This window comes from Schistocerca gregaria, chromosome 8 (assembly GCF_023897955.1).
Source record: "Schistocerca gregaria isolate iqSchGreg1 chromosome 8, iqSchGreg1.2, whole genome shotgun sequence".
Lineage (NCBI taxonomy): Eukaryota > Metazoa > Arthropoda > Insecta > Orthoptera > Acrididae > Schistocerca > Schistocerca gregaria.
In genome coordinates this window covers 76,759,780-76,780,122 of record NC_064927.1, presented here as the reverse complement: position 1 = coordinate 76,780,122, position 20,343 = coordinate 76,759,780, and the positions used below count along the sequence as shown (strand labels likewise).

General features: G+C 45.2%; 1 protein-coding gene across 5 annotated transcripts in view; it reads right to left on the bottom strand.

The window, feature by feature from the left end:
• The window catches only part of LOC126284102 (serine/threonine-protein kinase SIK3), a 528,724-nt gene that overhangs the window by 137,799 nt on the left and 370,582 nt on the right, over positions 1-20,343 (bottom strand). For all 5 annotated transcript variants that reach the window (XM_049982755.1, XM_049982757.1, XM_049982759.1 and 2 more), the window contains exon 2: positions 11,785-11,965. In XM_049982755.1, coding sequence (XP_049838712.1) covers positions 11,785-11,965 — 181 coding nt within the window. The remainder of the gene's footprint in view (positions 1-11,784; positions 11,966-20,343) is intronic.

Below are 20,343 nucleotides of genomic sequence, written 5' to 3'. Positions count from 1 at the left end.
AACTGAAAGAAAGGAAAAACCACAAGAATGAAGGAAAGGCAACGAACACTAAAAGGAACAGAGGAGGACAAGACAACAACAGAGAAACGCTAGAAACAGAAGAGAATAAAAAATAAAGCAGATTACAGTGGCTCGCCGACCACGCGAATAAAAAGGGGAAGCCAGCCGCTCTGCAACACATTAAAACCTCCATCCTAAAAGCACTAAAGCGGAGGACACAGAGGGGCAAAGGACACGCTCTAAAACTTGGATCAAATCATAAATCCCACCCTCGCGAATAAAACGTAAAACTAAACCACAATCGTTAGCCCTGACCTGGGCCGCTTATGCGGGAGGTGAACCACCGTGGTTGGGAAAAGAAGATGGTAATTAGGATGTCCAGGAGAGTTATGAATGTGTGCAACATAACTGGCGAGCAGTTGCGCACGTCTGATCTTCAATGGAGGGAATCCAGTCTCCACCAGTATGCTTGCCACTCGACTCGTCCTAAAAGCTCCATGGTACAATGGGTCGAGTAAACGCAATGCTGAGGGCGCCGCCGAACCATAAATCACACTCCCATAGTCAAGGCGGGATTGAACAAGGACTCTGTAGAGATGCAGCAGCATGGAGCGATCTGCAACCCAATTGGTGTTGCTCACACAGCAGAGGGCATTGACGTGCTGCCAACACTTCCGTTTAAGCTGACGAAGATGAGGAAGCCAAGTCGAGCGTCGAAAACCAGACCTACGAATCGATGTGTCTCCACTACAGTCATTAAGTTAAAGTGCTGGATCCAGATGAACGGTACGACGCCGACAGAAATGCATGACACACGTCTTCATGGCGGAAAACTGGAAGCCATAGACTAGAGCCCATGACTGCGCCTTGTGGATGACTTCCTGGAGGCGCCGCTCAGCAACACCAGCACTCGTCTGCATACAGAGAGGGTGAGACGGAGGGCCCGACAGCTGTTGCTAGCCAGGGCTTCCCAACCTTTTCAGCTGGTGGACCCCTTCTTCAGTCGAAAATCCATTACGGACCCTCTCTTTGTTCGCAATGACCCCTCCCCCTCCCTCCTCCCCCTTCCCCGAAGTATCAATAGTCTTTGGTTTAGAGCTGAATGAAAACAACTTAAAGGTCAAAAATCGATTGATGAAATAGGTAGTGCACTGACAAAGCAAGTTTAACATTTAATCATGCCTGGGGCCGCATACGTGCCAGCGAGTGCTGTGATTGGTCGACAAAGCTCGCTCAGCGCATGCGTAAAAGGTTTCAACGCATCTACCGCCGTGAGCCGGTGCGCAAACGGCCCCCGTATTAGAGATAGGCAAACTGAAACACGTAACAGTTTCGAAACGCCAGCCGCGGTGGTCTAGCGGTTCAAGAAGCGCAGTCTCGAACCGCGCGACTGCTATGGTTGCAGGTTCGAATCCTGCCTCGGGCATGGGTGTGTGTGATGTCCTTAGGTTAGTTAGGTTTAAGTAGTTCTAAGTTCTAGGGGACTGATGACCACAGATGTTAAGTCCCATAGTGCTCAGACCCATTTGAACCATTTTTTTTTGTTTCGAAACAAATGAAACAGTACAATGTAATGTTTCGATACGCTGTTTTGAAACAGTGAAACAGTTTGTGTTTAGTAATCTAATAAACCTACACATTTTATCATCTTGAATGTCTACTGTATAAGTAGATCCATATAAACACAAATGAGGAGCGAGAGCGCTAATCATATTGCAGAAAGTATGAAACTATCACTTAGGCGTATTGGCATTTCGTATTTCCTGCACCAAATGCGCTGCTTTCGTGTCGTGTGACTTTCATACTTTTCAATTGGCTGAGGACAGCCATAGCTGAAGACAGAAGAACCATCACGAACGGGAGGTGGGAGCAAACTGCAGAAACTACGGATATGCTACTGGGAGTCCTACATTCCGTTAGTATGGGTAATATACCGATCCTGCTGATTTCCATTCACACAAAGGGAATCATTGTGGATAATAGGCACATTGACTATAGACTCACAAATAATTCGAATAAATAACAAAATATAACAGAAAAAAATTTTGTCTTTCACGGTGTTTCGAACCGTTACTATAAATTCACCATTACACTATAAGTGATTTGTCAAACAGATTGCTTGCAATTATACCTACATCAAATTTATGCATGTGTCTGATAACTGTCACTCTACGCCTTTTTTATTCAAAATGTTGTAGGTTTACATGCGTTTCTTAATAGGATTACTGCACATGAACAGAGAAGCGTATGTTATAAAAAAGTGGAATCTAACTGAATGATTTTCACATATTTATAATTTTGAATGTGAATAGTATGCGTTGTTTTATTGTTTGGTTAGTGTTTATAAAGTAGATGTTAGTCAGCTAGAAACGAATCTTTATTTTTGGATATCTTAAGCTTCATGCTATTGCCTGTCAAAAGATTTCGACACTCTTGAAAGTGTTTCATGAAGTGGTATGTTGTGTTTCAGTACCTGTGTCAAGTCTGAATCTCGTCCGACACAGATCGGAATGAAACATCACTGTTCCGATACAATTAGTCCGTTGCAAGCACAGGTGGACTGAAACAGCCTTATTTTGAAACAACGATACGGTTTGTGTGTCTGGCTCGAGATCGAATCTGGTCCGGTTATCCGAGACAGGGGCGGAATGAAACACCACAGTTTCGAAACAGTGAACCACAGCCGTTTCGAAACACTGAAATAGTTCCACGTATCGATACATTGTATCGAAACATAGAAACAGTGGCCAAGTCTACCCCGTATTGTTGCGAAACAGTCTATCAGAGAAGCCGCATTCTCCGGCACTAAAATGTGTATGCGTTCTCACTTAGGAACCGCAAAGGCTGCTTGGGAATACGACCTGAAGGAAAAGTACACTTTTTTTCACAAGAAAAAAATAGTTATGAATTTGATTTTCACATTTTTATTGAATAATTTTACTCATTATTTTACATGATTTGGTGAAAGATGGCCGCGGACCCCCTAGAAAGAGACGACGGGTCCGCGGACCACACATTGGGAAGCCCACTAAAAAATAGACACACTCAATACAGAACCCTGCAGGACTCCATTCTCCTAGATATGGATGGAACTATGAGAGGCACCCACTTGGGCACGGAAAGTATGGAGCGACAGGAAGTTTTGGATAAAAATCGGCAGCGGGCCCCGGAGACCGCACTCATACAATGTGGCAAGGATATGATAATGCCAGGTCGTGTCGTATGCTTTACGTAAGTCAAAAAAGACGGCAACAAGGTGTTGGCGTCTGGAAAAGGCTGTTCGGATGGCAGACTCGATGGACGCAAGATTATCAATGGTAGGGCGACCCTGGCGGAAGCCGCCCTGACATGGAGCCAGTAGGCCACGTGACTCCAGGACCCAACCCAACTGTCGACATACCAAACGTTTCAGCAGCTTACAAAGAACGTTGGTGAGGCTAATGGGCCGATAGCTATCCACATCAAGCGTGTTTTTACCGAGTTTGAGCACCGGAATGATGGTGCTCTCCCGCCATTGCGATGGAAAGACGCCATCGCACCAGGTCCGGTTGAAGATGACGAGGATATGTCGCTTGTAGTCAGATGAGAGATGTTTAATCATCTGGCTGTCGATCCGATCAGGGCGAGGAGCTGTGTCGGGGCAATGTGCAAGAGCACTGAGAAGCTCCCACTCTGTAAATGGGGCGTTATAGGATTCACTGTGGCGTGCAGTGAATGAGAGGACCTTACCTTGCAGCCGCCGTTTGAGAGAGCGAAAGGCTGGGGGGGGGGGGGGGGGGGGGGGGTGACTCTGCGACGCCGAGGCTCGAGCATAGTGCTCAGCAAAGTGCTCGGCAATCGCGTTTGCGTCGATAAATAACACGCCATTTATAACAACACCTGTTGGGATCTGGTACCCGAAAAGACGTTTGATTGTTGCCCAGACTTGGCACCCAATGGTCGAGACGTATCTCTCCGAAAGCTCCTGTTTCCGTTATTTGATAAGTTGGCGAACGCGGGCACGGAGCCGTTTAAAGGCTACGAGGTGTTCGACGGAAGGGTGCCGCTTATGTCGCTGTAGAGCTCGCCGACGATCCTTAATTGCTTCAGCGACTTCCGGTGACCACCAAGGGACTGCCTTACGCCGGGGGGCACCCTAAAGGGCGAGGGCTGGCGTTTTCTGCCGCAGAAACAATTGTTGTAGTCACCTGCTCAATTATCACATCGATGTTACCATGTGGGGGAGATTCAGTGGTGACAGCAGAGGTGAAGGCTTCCCACTCCGCTTTCTTTAAAGCCCATCGGAGCAGGCGTCCGTGGGCCTGACGCCGGGGCAGTGACAGGAAGATGGGAAAGTGGTCACTACCACACACGTCGTCGTGTGCTCTCCAGCGGATAGATGGGAGAAGTCCTGGGCTGCAAATTGATTAATCAATGGCCGAGTAACTACCATGAGCCACACTGAAAAGTGTGGTGGCCCCAGTATTTAAAAGGCAGAGGTCAAACTGGGACAGTAAAGTTTCAACATCTCTGCCTCGGCCAGTAAGCACGGTGCCACCTCACAAGGGATTATGGGCGTTAAAATCTCCCAAAAGTAGGAAAGGTTTAGGGAGTTGATCTACCTTTCCAGCTAATACATTCAGGGGTACTGCACCACCTGGAGAAAGATATACATTACAGACACTTATTTCCTGTATCGTCCTTATTCTGGCAGCCACAGCTTCAAGAGGGGTTTGAAGGGGCACAGTGTCACTAACGGACTGAGTTTAGGACATAAACGCTAACTCCACCTGAAACCAGATTATAGTCGCTACGGTTCCTGTAATATCTCTCATAGCTGCAGAGGGCAGGGGTCCGCATTGCCGGGAACCAGGGTTCCTGGAGGGCAATGCAGATACCAGGTGTAAAGTTTAACAGTTGCCATAGCTCAGCTAGCGGTGGAAAAAACCGCAATTCCACTGGAGGATGACGTCATCGTGAGTCTGGGAAGGCATGGAACATTCAATAAGGCAGTTTACGCCTCAGAGTCAACTCCTGCCACCGACTTATTGCCTGAGTAGTCTATATCTATTTTGTCTGAGGGTCTGGCGAGATCTAGGTCCTCAGCGGACGCCAGAATTTCCACTCCATCCTCAGACGCAGAGCTCGTAGGTAGCGGTGGTGTGGATGCCACTGCATTTGCATTGGTCTTAGGGGAATGCTTTTTGGATTTCTCTCGCTGCTCCTTGGGTTTCCCTGACTGGGAGGACTTCACTGGTTCAGTCTTCGGGACTGAGGATGAGCATTAAGTCCTACGACCAGCTGCTTTTGAGCTCTTCAGCCAGTGGTAGATCTCATTTTACTCACTAGCAGAAACCTGGGAAAGGACTGAACCAAGGGACACCTTCCTAGCGAGAGAAGCCGAAGAAGACTTACACTTCTCCAGCTTAGAAGTGGCGACGCACATCCCCAATGGTTGGCGGGGTGTTACTCCCAAAGTAGGTGGCGCAAGAGCTACAGGGAGGGAAATGTCCCCCACAATCAAGGGGGCAGGTGCAGTCTTCCGCCTCTGACAGGTGACTGCGGTTGGCAGACCTGATGGAGCCAGAACTGTTGTAGCAGCGGCGTAAGAAGATGTCACACATACATGATGCAAGTATTCAAATTTTCTCTTAGCCTCAGTGTAGGTCAGTCAGTCCACGGTCTTGTACTCCATGATTTTCCTTTCTGTCTAGAGAATCCTGCAGTCTGGCGAGCAAGGGGAATGGTGCTCTCCACAGTTGACACAGATGGGAGGCAGGGCACATGGAGTATTGGGATGTGATGGGTGTCTGCAATCTCGACATTAGAGACTGGAAGTACAGCAGGAAGACATACGGCTTAACTTCCAGCACTTAATGAACCGCATTGGGGGAGGGATATAGGGCTTTACATCACACTGGTAGACCATCACCTTGACCTTCTCGGGCAATATATCGCCCTCGAAGGCCAAGGTGAAGATACTGGTGGCAACATGCTTATCCCTCGGACCCTGGTAGACTCGACAGACGAAATTTACACCTCGCCGCTATAAATAGGCGTGCAGCTCATTGTCAGGCTGGAAGAGAAGGTCGTTGTGAAATATGATACCCTGGATCACATTTAAGCTCTTATGGGGCGTGATGGTGACAGAAACATCCCCTCGCTTGTCACAAGCGAGTAACGTCCGTGACTGGGCAGAGGACGCTGTTTTGATCAAGACTGATCCAGATCTCATTTTGGACAATCGTCCACCTCTCCAAACTTGTCGGCTAAATGTTCGACAAAAAAACTGAGGCTTCATCATCATGAAAGATTCCCCATCAGCTCTCGAACATACAAGGTCCCAGGGCAAATAAGATCTGCTTCCATCCTCAGCCTGATTTTCCTCCCATGGTGTGGCCAGGGAGGGGAACGATTTGGGGTTGTACTTCGGTGCGTTAAATTGAGCTCATGAACGCTTAGAGAGTGGTGGTGTTTCACCATCAGCAAGAGATGATGGACTACGCTTGATCACACATCTGCCCTGATGCCACCCACTCTGATCAGGGCCTTCCCTACGGGCACCACCCAGCTGCAGCAAAGGCCACCAAGCAGGATGGTCATTGCCAGGAGTCCCGATGTCCCAAGGGAATGAGAATTTACACCTCAGCATATGTGAGGAGTTAGCGTCGCAGGCATCAGCAGAGCGATTCCTGTGTGGTCAGGGGTCTACAACCAACAGGCTACATGGTACCACAATGGACTGGCTACTATGCTAGGTGGTTGTTGTTGTTGTTGTGGTCTTCAGTCCTGGGACTGGTTTGATGCAGCTCTCCATGCTACTCTATCCTGTGCAAGCTGCTTCATCTCCCAGTACCAGTTTGATCGCTTCAAGAAGTCGTTGACTCGCCTTAAACGCCGTTTCTGAGGTGCCAAAGTCAGATTTGAATAAATTGTCCCTGAAGCGTTTCGAACTCATGCAACAGTGTACGAGTTCAAAGGGAATGTTTTGGGTAACTGCAAAACTGTTTGTACTACAAACGTTTTTCTTTCATCATTTTCGCAAGAAAGTTAAATGAGCGGTTACTGTAAGACACACAAATGTTTAAATACTGGACTTTGAAACTGTGGTGAGTCAATCTCGATTTGCTTATCTGCTATCGGTTCGAGTTTCAGGCGATCGTGTATCATTTCCAGACATTGTGTTGTTGTTGTTGTTGTCTTCAGCCCTGATACTGGTTTGATGCTGCTCTCCATGCTACTCCATCCTGTGGAAGCTTCATCTCCCAGTACCTACTGCAACCTACATCCTTCTGAATCTGCTTAGTGTACTCATCTCTTGGTCTCCCTCTACGATTTTTACCCTCCACGCTGCCCTCCAATACGAAATTGGTGATCCCTTGATGCCTCAGAACATGTCCTACCAAACGATCCCTTCTTCTGGTCAAGTTGTGCCACAAACTTCTCTTCTCCCCAATCCGATTCAATAACTCCTCATTAGTTATGTGATCTACCCATCTAATCTTCAGCATTCTTCTGTAGCACCACATTTCGAAAGCTTCTATTCTCTTCTTGTCCAAACTATTTATCGTCAATGATTCACTTCCATACATGGCTACACTACATACAAATACTTTCAGAAATGACTTCCTGGCACTTAAATCTATACTCGATGTTAACAAATTTCTCTTCTTCAGAAACGCTTTCTTTGCCATAGCCAGTCTACATTTTATATCCTCTCTACTTCGACCATCATCAGTTATTTTGCTCCCCAAATAGCAAAACTCCATTACTACTTTAAGTGTCTCGTTTACTGATCTAATTCCCTCAGCATCACCCGATTTAATTTGACTACATTCCATTATCCTCGTTTTGCTTTTGTTGATGATCATCTTATATCCTTCTTTCAAGACACTATCCATCCCGTTCAACTGCTCTTCCAAGTCCTTTGCTGTCTCTGACATAATTACAATGTCATCGGCGAACCTCAAAGTTTTTATTTCTTCTCCATGGATTTTAATACCTACTCCGAATTTTTCTTTTGTTTCTTTTATTGCTTGCTCAATATACAGATTGAACAGCATCGGGGAGAGGCTACAATCCTGTCTCACTCTCTTCCCAACAACTGCTTCCCTTTTATGCCCCTCGACTCTTATGATTGCCCTCTGGCTTTTTTACAACTTGTAAATAGTCTTTCGCTCCCTGTATTTTACCCGTGCCACCTTCAGAATTTGAAAGAGAGTATTCCAGTTCAACATTGTCAAAAGCATTCTCTAAGTCTACAAATGCTAGAAACGTAGGTTTGCCCTTTCTTAATCTAGCTTCTAAGATAAGTCGTAGAGTCAGTATTGCCTCACGTGTTCCAACATTTCTACGGAATCCAAACTGATCTTCCCCGAGGTCGGCTTCTACTAGTTTTTCCATTCGTCTGTAAAGAATTCGCGTTAGTATTTTGCAGCTGTGGCTTATTAAACTGATAGTTCGGTAATTTTCACATCTGTCAACACCTGCTTTCTTTGGGATTGGAATTATTATATTCTTTTTGAAGTCTGAGGGTATTTCGCCTGTCTCATACATCTTGCTCACCAGATGGTAGAGTTTTGTCAGGACTGGCTCTCCCACGGCCGTCAGTAGTTCCAATGGAATGTTGTCTACTCCGGGGGCCTTGTTTCGACTCAGGTCTTTCAGTGCTCTGTCAAACTCTTCACGCAGTATCGTATCTCCCATTTCATCTTCATCTACATCCTCTTCCATTTCCATAATATTGTCCTCAAGTACATCGCCCTTGTATGCTAGGTATCAGGTGCAAAGAAGTCCACGGTCACCGTCGACACAGAAAGCGACACTGCATAGTGCATGGTGGAAAACATACCCAAGAAGGTGCCCTCGCCCAAGAGATGGAGAGTTACGGGACTGAAATGCGACAAGGAGACAGTGGGCTAAAGATCTCAATGCACGATGGACATAATGCACCATGTAAGGCGCCCTTCCCCAATTGGTTCGCTCTTCGGGAAAATTTTGAAGAACGGATGTCAGACCCTACCTACAGGGGACAATCACATAAAGGCCGAAACGTGTGAAACTCCTTTCAGTCACCTCTTGCGACAGGCAGGAATACCTCGGGCCTATTCTTACCCCCGGACTGGCCGGGGAGCCTGATTTATGTTTTTCGTGATTTCCCTAAACCGCTTGAGGCAAATGCCAGGATGGTTCCTATGAAGGGGACGGCCAACTTTCTTACCCATCCTTCCCTCGACCGATGGGACCGACGAGCTCGCTGTTTGTTCCCCTTCCCCAAATAAAGCAAACGTGTCATTGGCTACTGGCCAGGTGACGTCCCTCACAATTCTAAATTATATTGAGGGTGACGTCACCTGCGGGAAGAGGGGGGTGGTATTTGCAGGAAATATTAATGTCACACATTATTCCCTCCCCCGCCGGGGCGGAAGGAAAACGGAGGCCATCCACAACGTCACCCTTCCCCTTAAGAGATACAATTTTTGATTGTCTTTGAAGACACTACGTCCCAAATGGTCTTCTGCAGGCACCACTCAGATTATAATGTCGCCTCCGTTAAAAGTGTTACTAACCATGAGAATCTCTTCCGCTTGTTTCACTTCGCAATCCCATCAAGTCCAAGTGTGGCGGAGGACCTTCGTTTTCCCGAAGCTGATCTTGTGCCCGTCTGTAAGGCTGTGTTGCGCTATTGCTAATTTCTCTAGATTTTTGTACTCGATTTGCCATCTAAGTTCGGTGCAGAGCTCTGATACAGTGTGCCCCAAGTTACTTTTACCACATTCACGTTGCACACCATGGACACCGTGCACTCTCAAACCCAAGCGGTTTTTCAAGGGACGCAACAGTCCGCAGTTGTGTGCGACGGCGTGACACGTTTACGGGGTACGCGGCACCTGCCGGTCGTCCACATACTCGGCACAGCGAGGCTTCAAAACGTCCCAAGGCGGCCAACAAGACGCGCTGTGCCTCTAGCTAAACCAGCCGAGTCCGACCTCAACTAGGTCTTCGATTCTTACTTTACAATACCAGGAGACATGCGGTACGTGTCTGTAGTCCTTAACTCTGCAGTTACTCTCTGATAGCATGTATCGATTATTCACGAGGCAACCTATGTCCACAACCAGTAGACAATGACACACTACCACTTCGCCGATTTCCTGCATTTGTGCATGCTAATCCCGCCCTCCAATGACGTCCTACCGAAAATACATGTTATAATTAAATTGCTGATTGTGTATAGCGACCAGTCACTAATCGGTCTTAGGTTTCTTTATTCAAAAATTACCGTTGCCAGTACCGAATTTATACAATTCCGGAGCAGACGGCTTTCACGCTTCCGCCAAACGCACAAGCGTTGATTTACTATGTAATCAGTAATACACAACGACAAACGTGCAATTAAGATCGTTGTGCTACGCACCTGTCTCGGAATGAAACATACGTCAGATGTCTCGAGCCTTTGTTTTCGCAGTTTTCCTCCAACAAATCACGCTGGTAATGTTGGTCGTGTATTCGCAAACTCGATCGTTTGCTTTACTAAACACTTTCGTTTGGTCAAAAAATAAATTTCCAGTGCGTACCACATGTTTTGACTCATAACATATGAAAACACAATGTTTACAAAGAACTCAGGTGCCAAGGAATCCGTGAAACTATGCATTTCTGTTGGAGCTACCGCACCGATCTATGTTCCTCTTCATACACTTCTGGAGATGGTCCAAACTCCATAGCCCGACGAATCTGCTTCTCGGAGTATCCATTTACCTAAAAAACAGCCATCAAATGCGCAAGTTCTTGGGTTAAGCTGTCCACGTCGGAAATGGCATATGCCCTTGATAGCTGTTTTTAAGGAAAATGGATACTCCGAGAAGCAAATTCGTCGGGCTATGGAGTTTGGACCATCTCCGGAGGTGTAGGAAGAGGAACATAGATCGGTGGCCTTTCTTTCTTATGCTGGAGGCTTATCGTCTAAGATTGGACGAATTTTAAGGAATTTTAACATTAAGAGTATGTTCCGTCCACCTTCTACGATTAGGGCACTGCTCGGCTCTGTGAAAGATGATTTGGGGCTTAGGAAACCCGGGGTTTACCAAATTCAGTGTCAATGTGGGAAAGCTTACAATGGCCGTTCGATTCGCACGGTGCACGACAGGTGTGTGGAACATCGCCGTCATACGAGACTACAACAGCCGGAAAAATCGGCAGTAGCGGAACACTGCTTAAATGAGGGACACAGTACGAAATTTGACGAAACTATGGTAGTTGCCGACATTTCCGGTTTTTGGAACAGTGTCTATAAAGAGGCGATTAAAATTAGGTTGGCGCATAATTTAATCAACAGAGACAATGGGTTTCCTCTTAGCAAGACATGGAATCCTGTATTATCTCGCATCAAAATTGAACGGAGTGCGATATATCGTTGAAAGCAGTGTTCCACTGAGGGCGGCGCCACCTCCCCTCTTGGAGGACAGCAACCGTGATGGGCGAAACATAACTGCCGCCACGTACTAGCTACGTTACTCTCTAGGTGATTAGCTCCTGAAACGCAACAGATATTGTGCGTGCGTGTGTGTGGTGATGCCGCCGTCTCCCCCCCCCCCCCCCCTTTCCATTTGTAAACCACAATATCTGTATTGTTATAAGAGTTAATAGGATTAAACATACAATAAAATTATGTTCCATCCGAGTACAGTCATTTGGTGAACACACTCATATTCAACACCTTGAATATTTCAACATGAGAGAGAGAGAGAGAGAGAGAGAGAGAGAGAGAGAGAGAGAGAGAGAGAGAGAGAGAGAGAGACTCACCGAAGATCTCGCCTCCGCTGGCGTACTCGGTCACGAGGTAGATCATCTTCTCCGTCTCCATCACCTGGTACAGTCTTATGATGTGCGGGTGCCGCAGCTTCCTCATTATCTGGATCTCGCGGAAAATCTTCTTCAGATTCTCCTCGTCCAGTTTCGTCTTGTCGATTATTTTTATCGCAACCTGCAACAAGAAGGCAGAACTTTAACAGGCTGCGACGCTGGGGACGGCTGGCTGGGCAAAACTGCTGTCGGCCCGTCCCGACTACACGAGCTGGACACGGTATCGTGTCTGACACTCAACCAGGGTTGGTATTACAAAGTGACTGACAGTCGTGGAAAGGAAAAGAGAGAGAGACGAGGTATCTGTTCGTTCTCCAGTAAGGTGCAGTACTGAGTTCGATTTTGCAGCTTCATAACAGCCTTAGCAATGTCCTAAGCAAGTGTACAGTTACACTAGCTTCACATATTCCATAAAAAAAACGTACCTAACTGGGGATCAAGGCATATAAGAACAAATCTCAACAATTCTTATTATTACGCCTCTCCTCCTCGTCTTCTTCTTCTTCTTCTTCTTCCTTCAAATAGAAGGCATTTGCCTGTTACGTCCTCTTGTTCAGTGACTCTGTTGTCTATGGTTTCTGTTTCATGCCTCCGCCTCTTTCTTGGCCTACCTACTGATCTTTTCCCCATTATTCTATCATTAATTACGATTGTGGACATTCTATTTTAATCCATTCTTATGCTATCGCTCCATTCAATTCTACATTTCCTGATTTATTTATGTGATTTTTAGGTCTCATACTCTTGTAACATTGTTGTGATCCTTACTACATCAGATACTCAATAGCCAACTACTCTTCTTAAAGACCTCATTTCACAGCTTATATTCTTCGTTCAATTTCAGCTGCTATTGTCCAAGTCTCACTGTCATAATGTACGGGTGGTACTTCTGTTCGTTTGTAGAACTTTATTTGGATTAGTTTCTTAACTTTTTATTCAGTGGCCTGCATACGTTCCCACCGATATAAAATAATATTTAGATTTTTTTCATTACGTCTTTCGTTTCTGAAGGTGATGGTATTTCTCACGAAGTTGAATTCATTCACGCTCGCTATTTACTGGTCGTTTATTAAAATACTACTTCGGACCGGACTCTGGACTTTAAAATCCACGGCTTTTGTTTTCTTTCGGCTCTAAATCGTTAACTTATGGCTCTTGTCAAGCTAACTTAAAAATGGCTTTTTGAAGAGTGCCCTCTGTCAGGTGTAAAAACTTGCTCATTAGGAAAGAGTGTTCTTATTAGATAATTTCGTTGGTTAAATCTATGGGTATGAGATTTATTTCTTTTAGCCTTTGCTTAACGTGTTGACATTGATATTAAAAAGCATCGGAGACAAATTGCATCCTTGTCATAAGCTTAAATTTGTTGGTGCTGCAACACTCTTTTCCAGCATTAGCATTATTACATCTGTTGGATTACTTTAATTAAGTAATGTGTTATGTCTCTCATATCTAGCATTTCCCACAGCATTCTCTCATCTACACTGTCAAAGGCTTTCACATTGTCAATAAATATAGTAGATGTGCTTCTCAGTTAAATTCTGCATGCTATTCCATTGTGCCTCTGATGACATATTGTCAGAACAAGACATGCCCACCCTGAACCCAGTTTGCTCAACCAACGCGATAGTTTCTAAAATTACTGCTAGCATTTGTGTTATTACCTTCGAAAATATTTTATATTAGGTGTTGAGTAAAGAAACGTTCAACAATTGCTACAGACCCCAATTGTTATCTATAGCTGACTGCTAGCCTCTGGCTGCGATTCTAAGGTTACTATCTACTCAATGGGTATCGCATACTACTGCAGTTCATTTCTTCGTGTCTGTTTTTCTACCATTTCTTAGTGACACTATTAGTTTGCTGCTCCATTTTCAAAAACACGCACATCAAAGATTTTTTTCAGTAGTACGGTAAGAACTTCAGAAGTATGCATAAGTTTACAAGAGCAAATACTGCCACAGTCGTACATTTATCTTCTTCACGGAATGAGAAAGTATGCAAACAAGCGACAGCGCATCGTTGTAGCGCTGCCAAATACCTACCAGTAGACTGTTTACACGCCAGATGTCAGGCATGTAACATAAACAGGCGACAGTCGCGAAGTTTAAAAAGGGACTATATCACTGAAGGTTTCATCGATATCTGTGACTGACAACTAATTAATATTTCTACAAAAGCTTCCATGTAGCTTAATATAATATCACACTTCTGTATCTCCCACTCTCTCGTCTGTAAGCTGTCGTTGGAGTATTGTACCTGCTAAGAGATGAATTATAATTATTGATTGACTCACCGTAATCCATATAACGTTACGTAAAATAGCATTTGTAAGGGAAAAAAATCAGGGATTATTAAATACTAACTGATTTCGTAATGAGTAGTAAGTGTAAAGGAGGAATTTCATTATAATTGTCCTGTTCACAATATTTAAAAAAAATTCCTTCCTACTTGGAACAGAAATTAATTTATTTTTAAAATTATTAACTCTTTTGCAGCTGGTCATTGGTGAAGTATCTCGTCTAGAAGTGACAGCTATACACACATACAGTTTCAACGGACGTACATAGAAGCAAAATAGACTACACTAATATTTTTTTCATCAAAATTTATTTCGGCCGACGGGCGAAAGCGTGACCAACCGGACTATTCTACGGAATCCTTAAAGGTAATCCTACAAACAAGCTGGCGGAACATCAGCTCAACATAAGAGGTGGCCAGGGACCTTTTTCTTCACGCTCTCTTTCCTTTGAGACCCACTAACGTCCGCCGAAGAACTTGTCAAATGTGTTGAAATATGCTACACACATTAGATGCTTTGTTTGCTTGGTTATCTGGAGATATTTTCCTGTTAACTCCATCACAATAAGTTGGCAGGTGTTGTCACAGCAATTACGGTACAAACATATTTATCTTAATCACTTTACACAATTTGTGGCACTGCTATTATTTTAATATTCATTATTCTAACGTCTGCTTAAGGATTCGCAAATAACTTACACTGGATAGGTCGTGAGACGTCATTCGTGCTCTATCCGGTAAGTGCCCGATTAACAGCTAGCTGTCCTTCACGTTGTTGTGAGTTGCACAGCTGTGTACAGTACTTGGAAACCAAACAGCGGTGGCGTTGTCGTAATTTGCTCTACCTTCCGCAGCCGATAATGAGTAATACTTTCTTTTGCGAAACACAATGTAACAAAATAATCCTCCTCCCCCTCTCCCCTAAGCGTTTGCTCGTAGAGCGCTGTACAAGGACCGCCTTTTAAATTTTTACAAAAAAATAAGAAAAACTGCTTTGGCAGTCGATTTCGCCATTAAAATTTATTCACTTTAATGTGTCTTCCAATCTACTGTGGGAAGATTTTTTCTACTCTGATGATGCGACGTCACTACATGAGTTTTCACTCTTCAACAGCTACCTAAGATGGCTACAAATCGCTGTCCAAGCACGTTTTTTGTTTGGCAACCGTGAACAAAGAGAAGTAATTAGGCGATAAGTCACGTGAATACCGGGTGTGAGAGACTAATCCCATGTTTCTCCCAGTCAGGTAACCAACGTTTTGAGCTTTTTTTTTTCAAATTTAATCGATTTCTTGGGGGAAAACAAACCGCTGTAAGCCGTTCAGCATTGTCTGTTCATAGGTCCTCTAAGCAATTGGATCTTCTAAGGAAACTGGCACAACATGTACATTATATCGCAGCCATTGCTTTCTTCGAAGTTCTTCGCGAATGATGAACCAGTTCTGCAGCTTTCGGTTCGGCTTGGAACGTTGCTTGCTGCTTGTTTCCTGCTCGTACGGATACATCGAGAATGTGCAGCTGCAGAACCAATGTGATGCGGCCGCTGTCTCTGGTCGCATATTACACGCGTTTTCACCATTGTAGAGAGTATTGTCACGGAAACAAAGACGGCTAGGGCAATGAACTGAACAGATATTGACCGTGATACTCTGTAATGAATCACCAGAGATCACGGATTATGCTCTGAAACAAAACGTTCTGAGCAACTAGATGGTAACGTGATGGTCCACCTTTGGAACGCAATACGACGGCTAATCCGCGTGGCATGCCATGGATCCGACAAGCCCCTTAAATTACAGATCGGTGGTTTGTGCTGACAGATCGGGTGATAAATACAGGCCCAGTTGTGTGCCACCGGGTTCCGACTGCGCGAATTCCGCGGCCAATACTTCGATCCAAACTCTCTGTCATGCTCCTCAAACCATTGTAGCACTATCCTGGCTGTGACATGAACTGTTATACCGCTGGAAGATGCTACCGCCGTTGGGAAAACATCAGTGCATCAAACGATGCAGGTGATCCGCAATAATATTCACGTCCTCCGCAGATGTCATTGTCCCTCCGATTACTACCACAGGTCCCATGCAAGCGCAAGAGAATGTCCTCCCATAGCATAGTACAGGGTGATTCAAAATGGACTTTACAACTTTGAAAAATCGTGTAAATTAATTTATAGTATCTACAGAGGTGATTGTAGTGTCAATTTGTTGGTAAATACAACAAGTTTTGTCTCGCGGTGTTCGCTAGTGCCAAATCGCACCGTAATGAACGCTGGCGGCAGCTGCATTAAAGATGGCTGCCTTCACTGGACCTGAGCGTGATAGCTGTGTGTTTTGGTTTGAAGAATCGAAAACGGCGACAACAGTTCAGCGTAATTTCCGTACCAAGTGCGCTAAAGATCCTTCTAGTAGGCTTGGTTCGCATGGCTCTGAGCACTAGGACATCACACACATCCATGCCCGAGGCAGGATTCGCGGTTGCAGACTGTAGCGCCTAGAACCGCGTGGCCACTCCCGCCAGCTTCTAGTATGCCTACAATTTTTGTGCACCGAGCAAGAACGAAGTGTACGGCCCCTTTTTTCCGTAAGAGAACCATCTACGGGATAGTGTACCTAGATATGTTACAACAATTTTTGATACCACAGATCGATGAGGATGAGCAAGAACGAACTGTTTACTTCATGCAAGATGGTGCACTACCACACTACCTGGCTGACGTCCGAGACTTTCTCAGTGACCGCTTTCCATGTCACTGGATTGGCCGTGATGAGTCAGATGCATGGCCCCCACATTCCCCAGACCTGACACTACTCGATATTTTGTTTATGGGGATTCATCAAGGATATCGTGTTTGTACCTCCTGTGCCGGCTTCTCTACGTGAACTTCCAGCAAGAATTTACGCCGCCACTGAGCAAATTACGCCTGCAATGCTACAGCGAGTTTGGATAGAAATTCACTTCAGGTGGAATGTGTGCAGGATAACCAACGGAAGCCGCATGCAACATCTTTAATTAAAGGTTTAAAAAACTTTGTGTGTGTCCGTACAAAATAATACTGAGCCCCGAGCTCTATATCTTTTTTCAATAAATTTATTTGAATTTGTAAAGTCCTTTTTGAAACACCCCCAGCCTGGGTACGTAGCCCGCTGCACTTTCCGAGCACCCATTCGCGTGGATGACGATGTACCTCCGGAAAGGACCATCGACCTGTAACAAGTGTTTCGTCCGCCGAGGCGACACTTATCCACAGCCCAAACTCGAGGAGCCCGCGTCCACCATAGTGTAATTGTCAATGTCGTAGAGTCAATTTGGGAACACGTACCGTAAAATGGGGTTACTTTGTGACACTTTTTAAAGTTTTGCTCGCATGGGCCGGACAGTGTAAATTACGAAGTTTAATAAGTAACAGCAAGAAGTTGCTCAAACCTTCCACTATGTGGCGATATGTTGTACAAATAAATATGTTCAACAGGAAACCATTATGCAACTGTTACAAGTTGCCACAAAGTTACCCCCATCAAATGTTTATTTAAAGCAATATCCAAAACAATGATTTATTGTTTGATAACATAAGGAATTTACAAAGGTACCTACTTAATCTGAAAATAAATCTGTAATAGCAAAAAGACCTCGCTTTCCTACTGGTGATGGAGGTGCTATTTTATACAGAACTTCCTCCATGAATAATAAATGCAATCATCTCGTTCTGGCCACTTCCAGTATATTTTTGATCCTTCCCTGACGCTTACCATGTAGCCTCCTGATTTGATGTCACTCACTCTTCCAGTGATCATTTCCCTTTCGAAGTTCACTACCACAAAGTCATCAAGTTTGAATGTGCATTCAGCGGTCTTCTTAGTGCCCCTTTTCAAGTGGTGGACGTGTCTTGTGTCTCGATGTAACTTATCAGGAGTCGAAGGTGCATCTCTGTTTGATAGCTCATCTGATGAATTGTCACTAAGTAACCCCTTAACATGCTGATTTTACGGTTGTATAATTATACTGCTTACATAAACATTACAATTAACGTCAAATCACGCCATAATGTAGACAACATATTAACAATCAGGCGTACATACCTGTTCTCTGCAGTTCTTTCACATGAACGGCTCCAACGTACGAAGTTTACAACAATTCAAACAATGGCTTCAAATCAGGTTTCAATACGAACGCACTGCCGACGAACAAAAGAAGCGCGGGAAATTCAGCCGGCTGCTGGAAGATGGTGCAGAACTCCAGGCAAGCCGCTGGAGCTAATCTTTGGTTTTTAGACATCTTGGGCGCAGCGAGAGATTCGAAATAAGCGAAAATGTTCGTATGTCACAAAGTAGCCCCTACAGCCACAAAGTAAGCACATTTTACGGTAGCTGTTGTTCGACAACGTGCGCTGAACAGTGTGTTCCGAAACACTGGTGTCTGCACCAGCTCTGTAATCTGTCGCCAGCTGTGTCACACGTCGCCGCCTACTCCGCTTTACAGAGCGAATAGGCCGCCCCGTTCTGTGGACGTCCGCTATCTGGTCGCCTACTCTTGGTCTCGCAGTCCTTTAGCGGATGCTCGCGCGACTGCTTCTACGCTAACGGTTCCCCATTCGTCTCTGCTCCGCTCAGTAATTCTCTCCTTACTGCATCCTATCCTCGCAACGCCACTACGCGATTCTCAGTCTCGTCAACAATGACAGTCCCGTCACACGAGCTCATGATGTGCCCGACGCTACCTCCTCTTCCGCTTAAGTCTTCTCAATAAAAACGACGTCGTAACTTCTCCTCGGTAGGAAATCTTCAATCCAAATGTACAGCTACTCTAGTACTAGCTGAGCTCGGATTTTATTTACTGGGTGACGGTTTCAGAGGTGTCTAACAAGGGAACCTCCCCATCGCACACCCCTCAGATTTAGTTGTAAGTCGGCACAGAGGATAGGCCTTGAAAAACTGAACACAGATCAATCGAGAAAACAGGAAGAAGTTGTGAGGAACCACGAAAAAAAAAAGCAAAATATACAAACTGAGTAGTCCATGCCGCAAGATAGGCAACATCAAGGATAATTTGAGCGCAGGAGCGCCGTGGTCCCGTGGTTAGCGTGAGCAGCTGCGGAACTAGAGGTCCTTGGTTCAAGTCTTCCTTCGAGTGGAAAGTTTATTTTCTTTACTTTTGCAAAGTTATGATCTGTCCGTTCATTCACTGACGTCTCTGCTCACTGTAATAAGATTAGTGTTTGTGTTTTGCGACCGCACCGCAAAACCGTGCGATTAGTAGACCAAAGGACCTGCCTCTCCAATGGGAACGGAAAACATTTGATCGCAAGATCACAGGTCAACCGATTCCTCCACAGGAAAGCACGTCTGATATATTCTATACGACGCTGGTGACGGCATGTGCGACACATGACAGGAATATGTTGTCGACCTACGTAACTTGTGCACTTGGCGAATGGGTAAAAAGATTCTTCTACCTTTCCCGATTTGGGTTTTTTCTTGCGGATGTGATAATCACTCCCAAAAAAGTGATGAAAACATGAGTTTGTCACATAAACTGCAACAAATGAATGCAACAGTTTCACAGTCGCACAGTTTTCCCTGTGCTCTGTCAAAACATATGTTTTTGAAGTTTTCAGATTTTCCGTGTGTAGACCGTCAAATCCTGCATATGTCCAAGCAAATCTGAACATTTCCTGGAATTTTGGAGAGCGAAGTTTATGTGTGAGTGCCTGAACTTTGATAATTATCTGAAAATAAATAATTTAATTTTCACTCGAGGGAAGACTTGAACCAAGGACCTCTCGTTCCGCAGCTACTCACGCTAACCACGGGACCACGGCGCTCCTGCGCTCACATTATCCTTGATGTTGCCTATCTTGCGCATCTACTCAGTTGTATATTTTGATTATTTTTTTCATAGTTCATCACAACATCTTCCTGTTTTCTCGATTGATCTATGTTCAGTCTTTCAAGGCCTATCCACTGTGCCTACTTATAACTAAATCTGAGGGGGGTGCGATGGGGAGGTTCCCTTGTAAGGTCTTTCCGCGCGCCAACAGACACTCCACGACGCTGGGGTCCGCTGTTTACAGCGTTGTGCGTTTCGTGAAGGGAAAGACGTCTGCTGTGTTTGACAAGGTCGGTGCCCGCGGAATCCCTGTCGATTCCCACTGGAGAGGCCGCCACAACACATGTTCGACGACTGTAGAGCACGTATCGT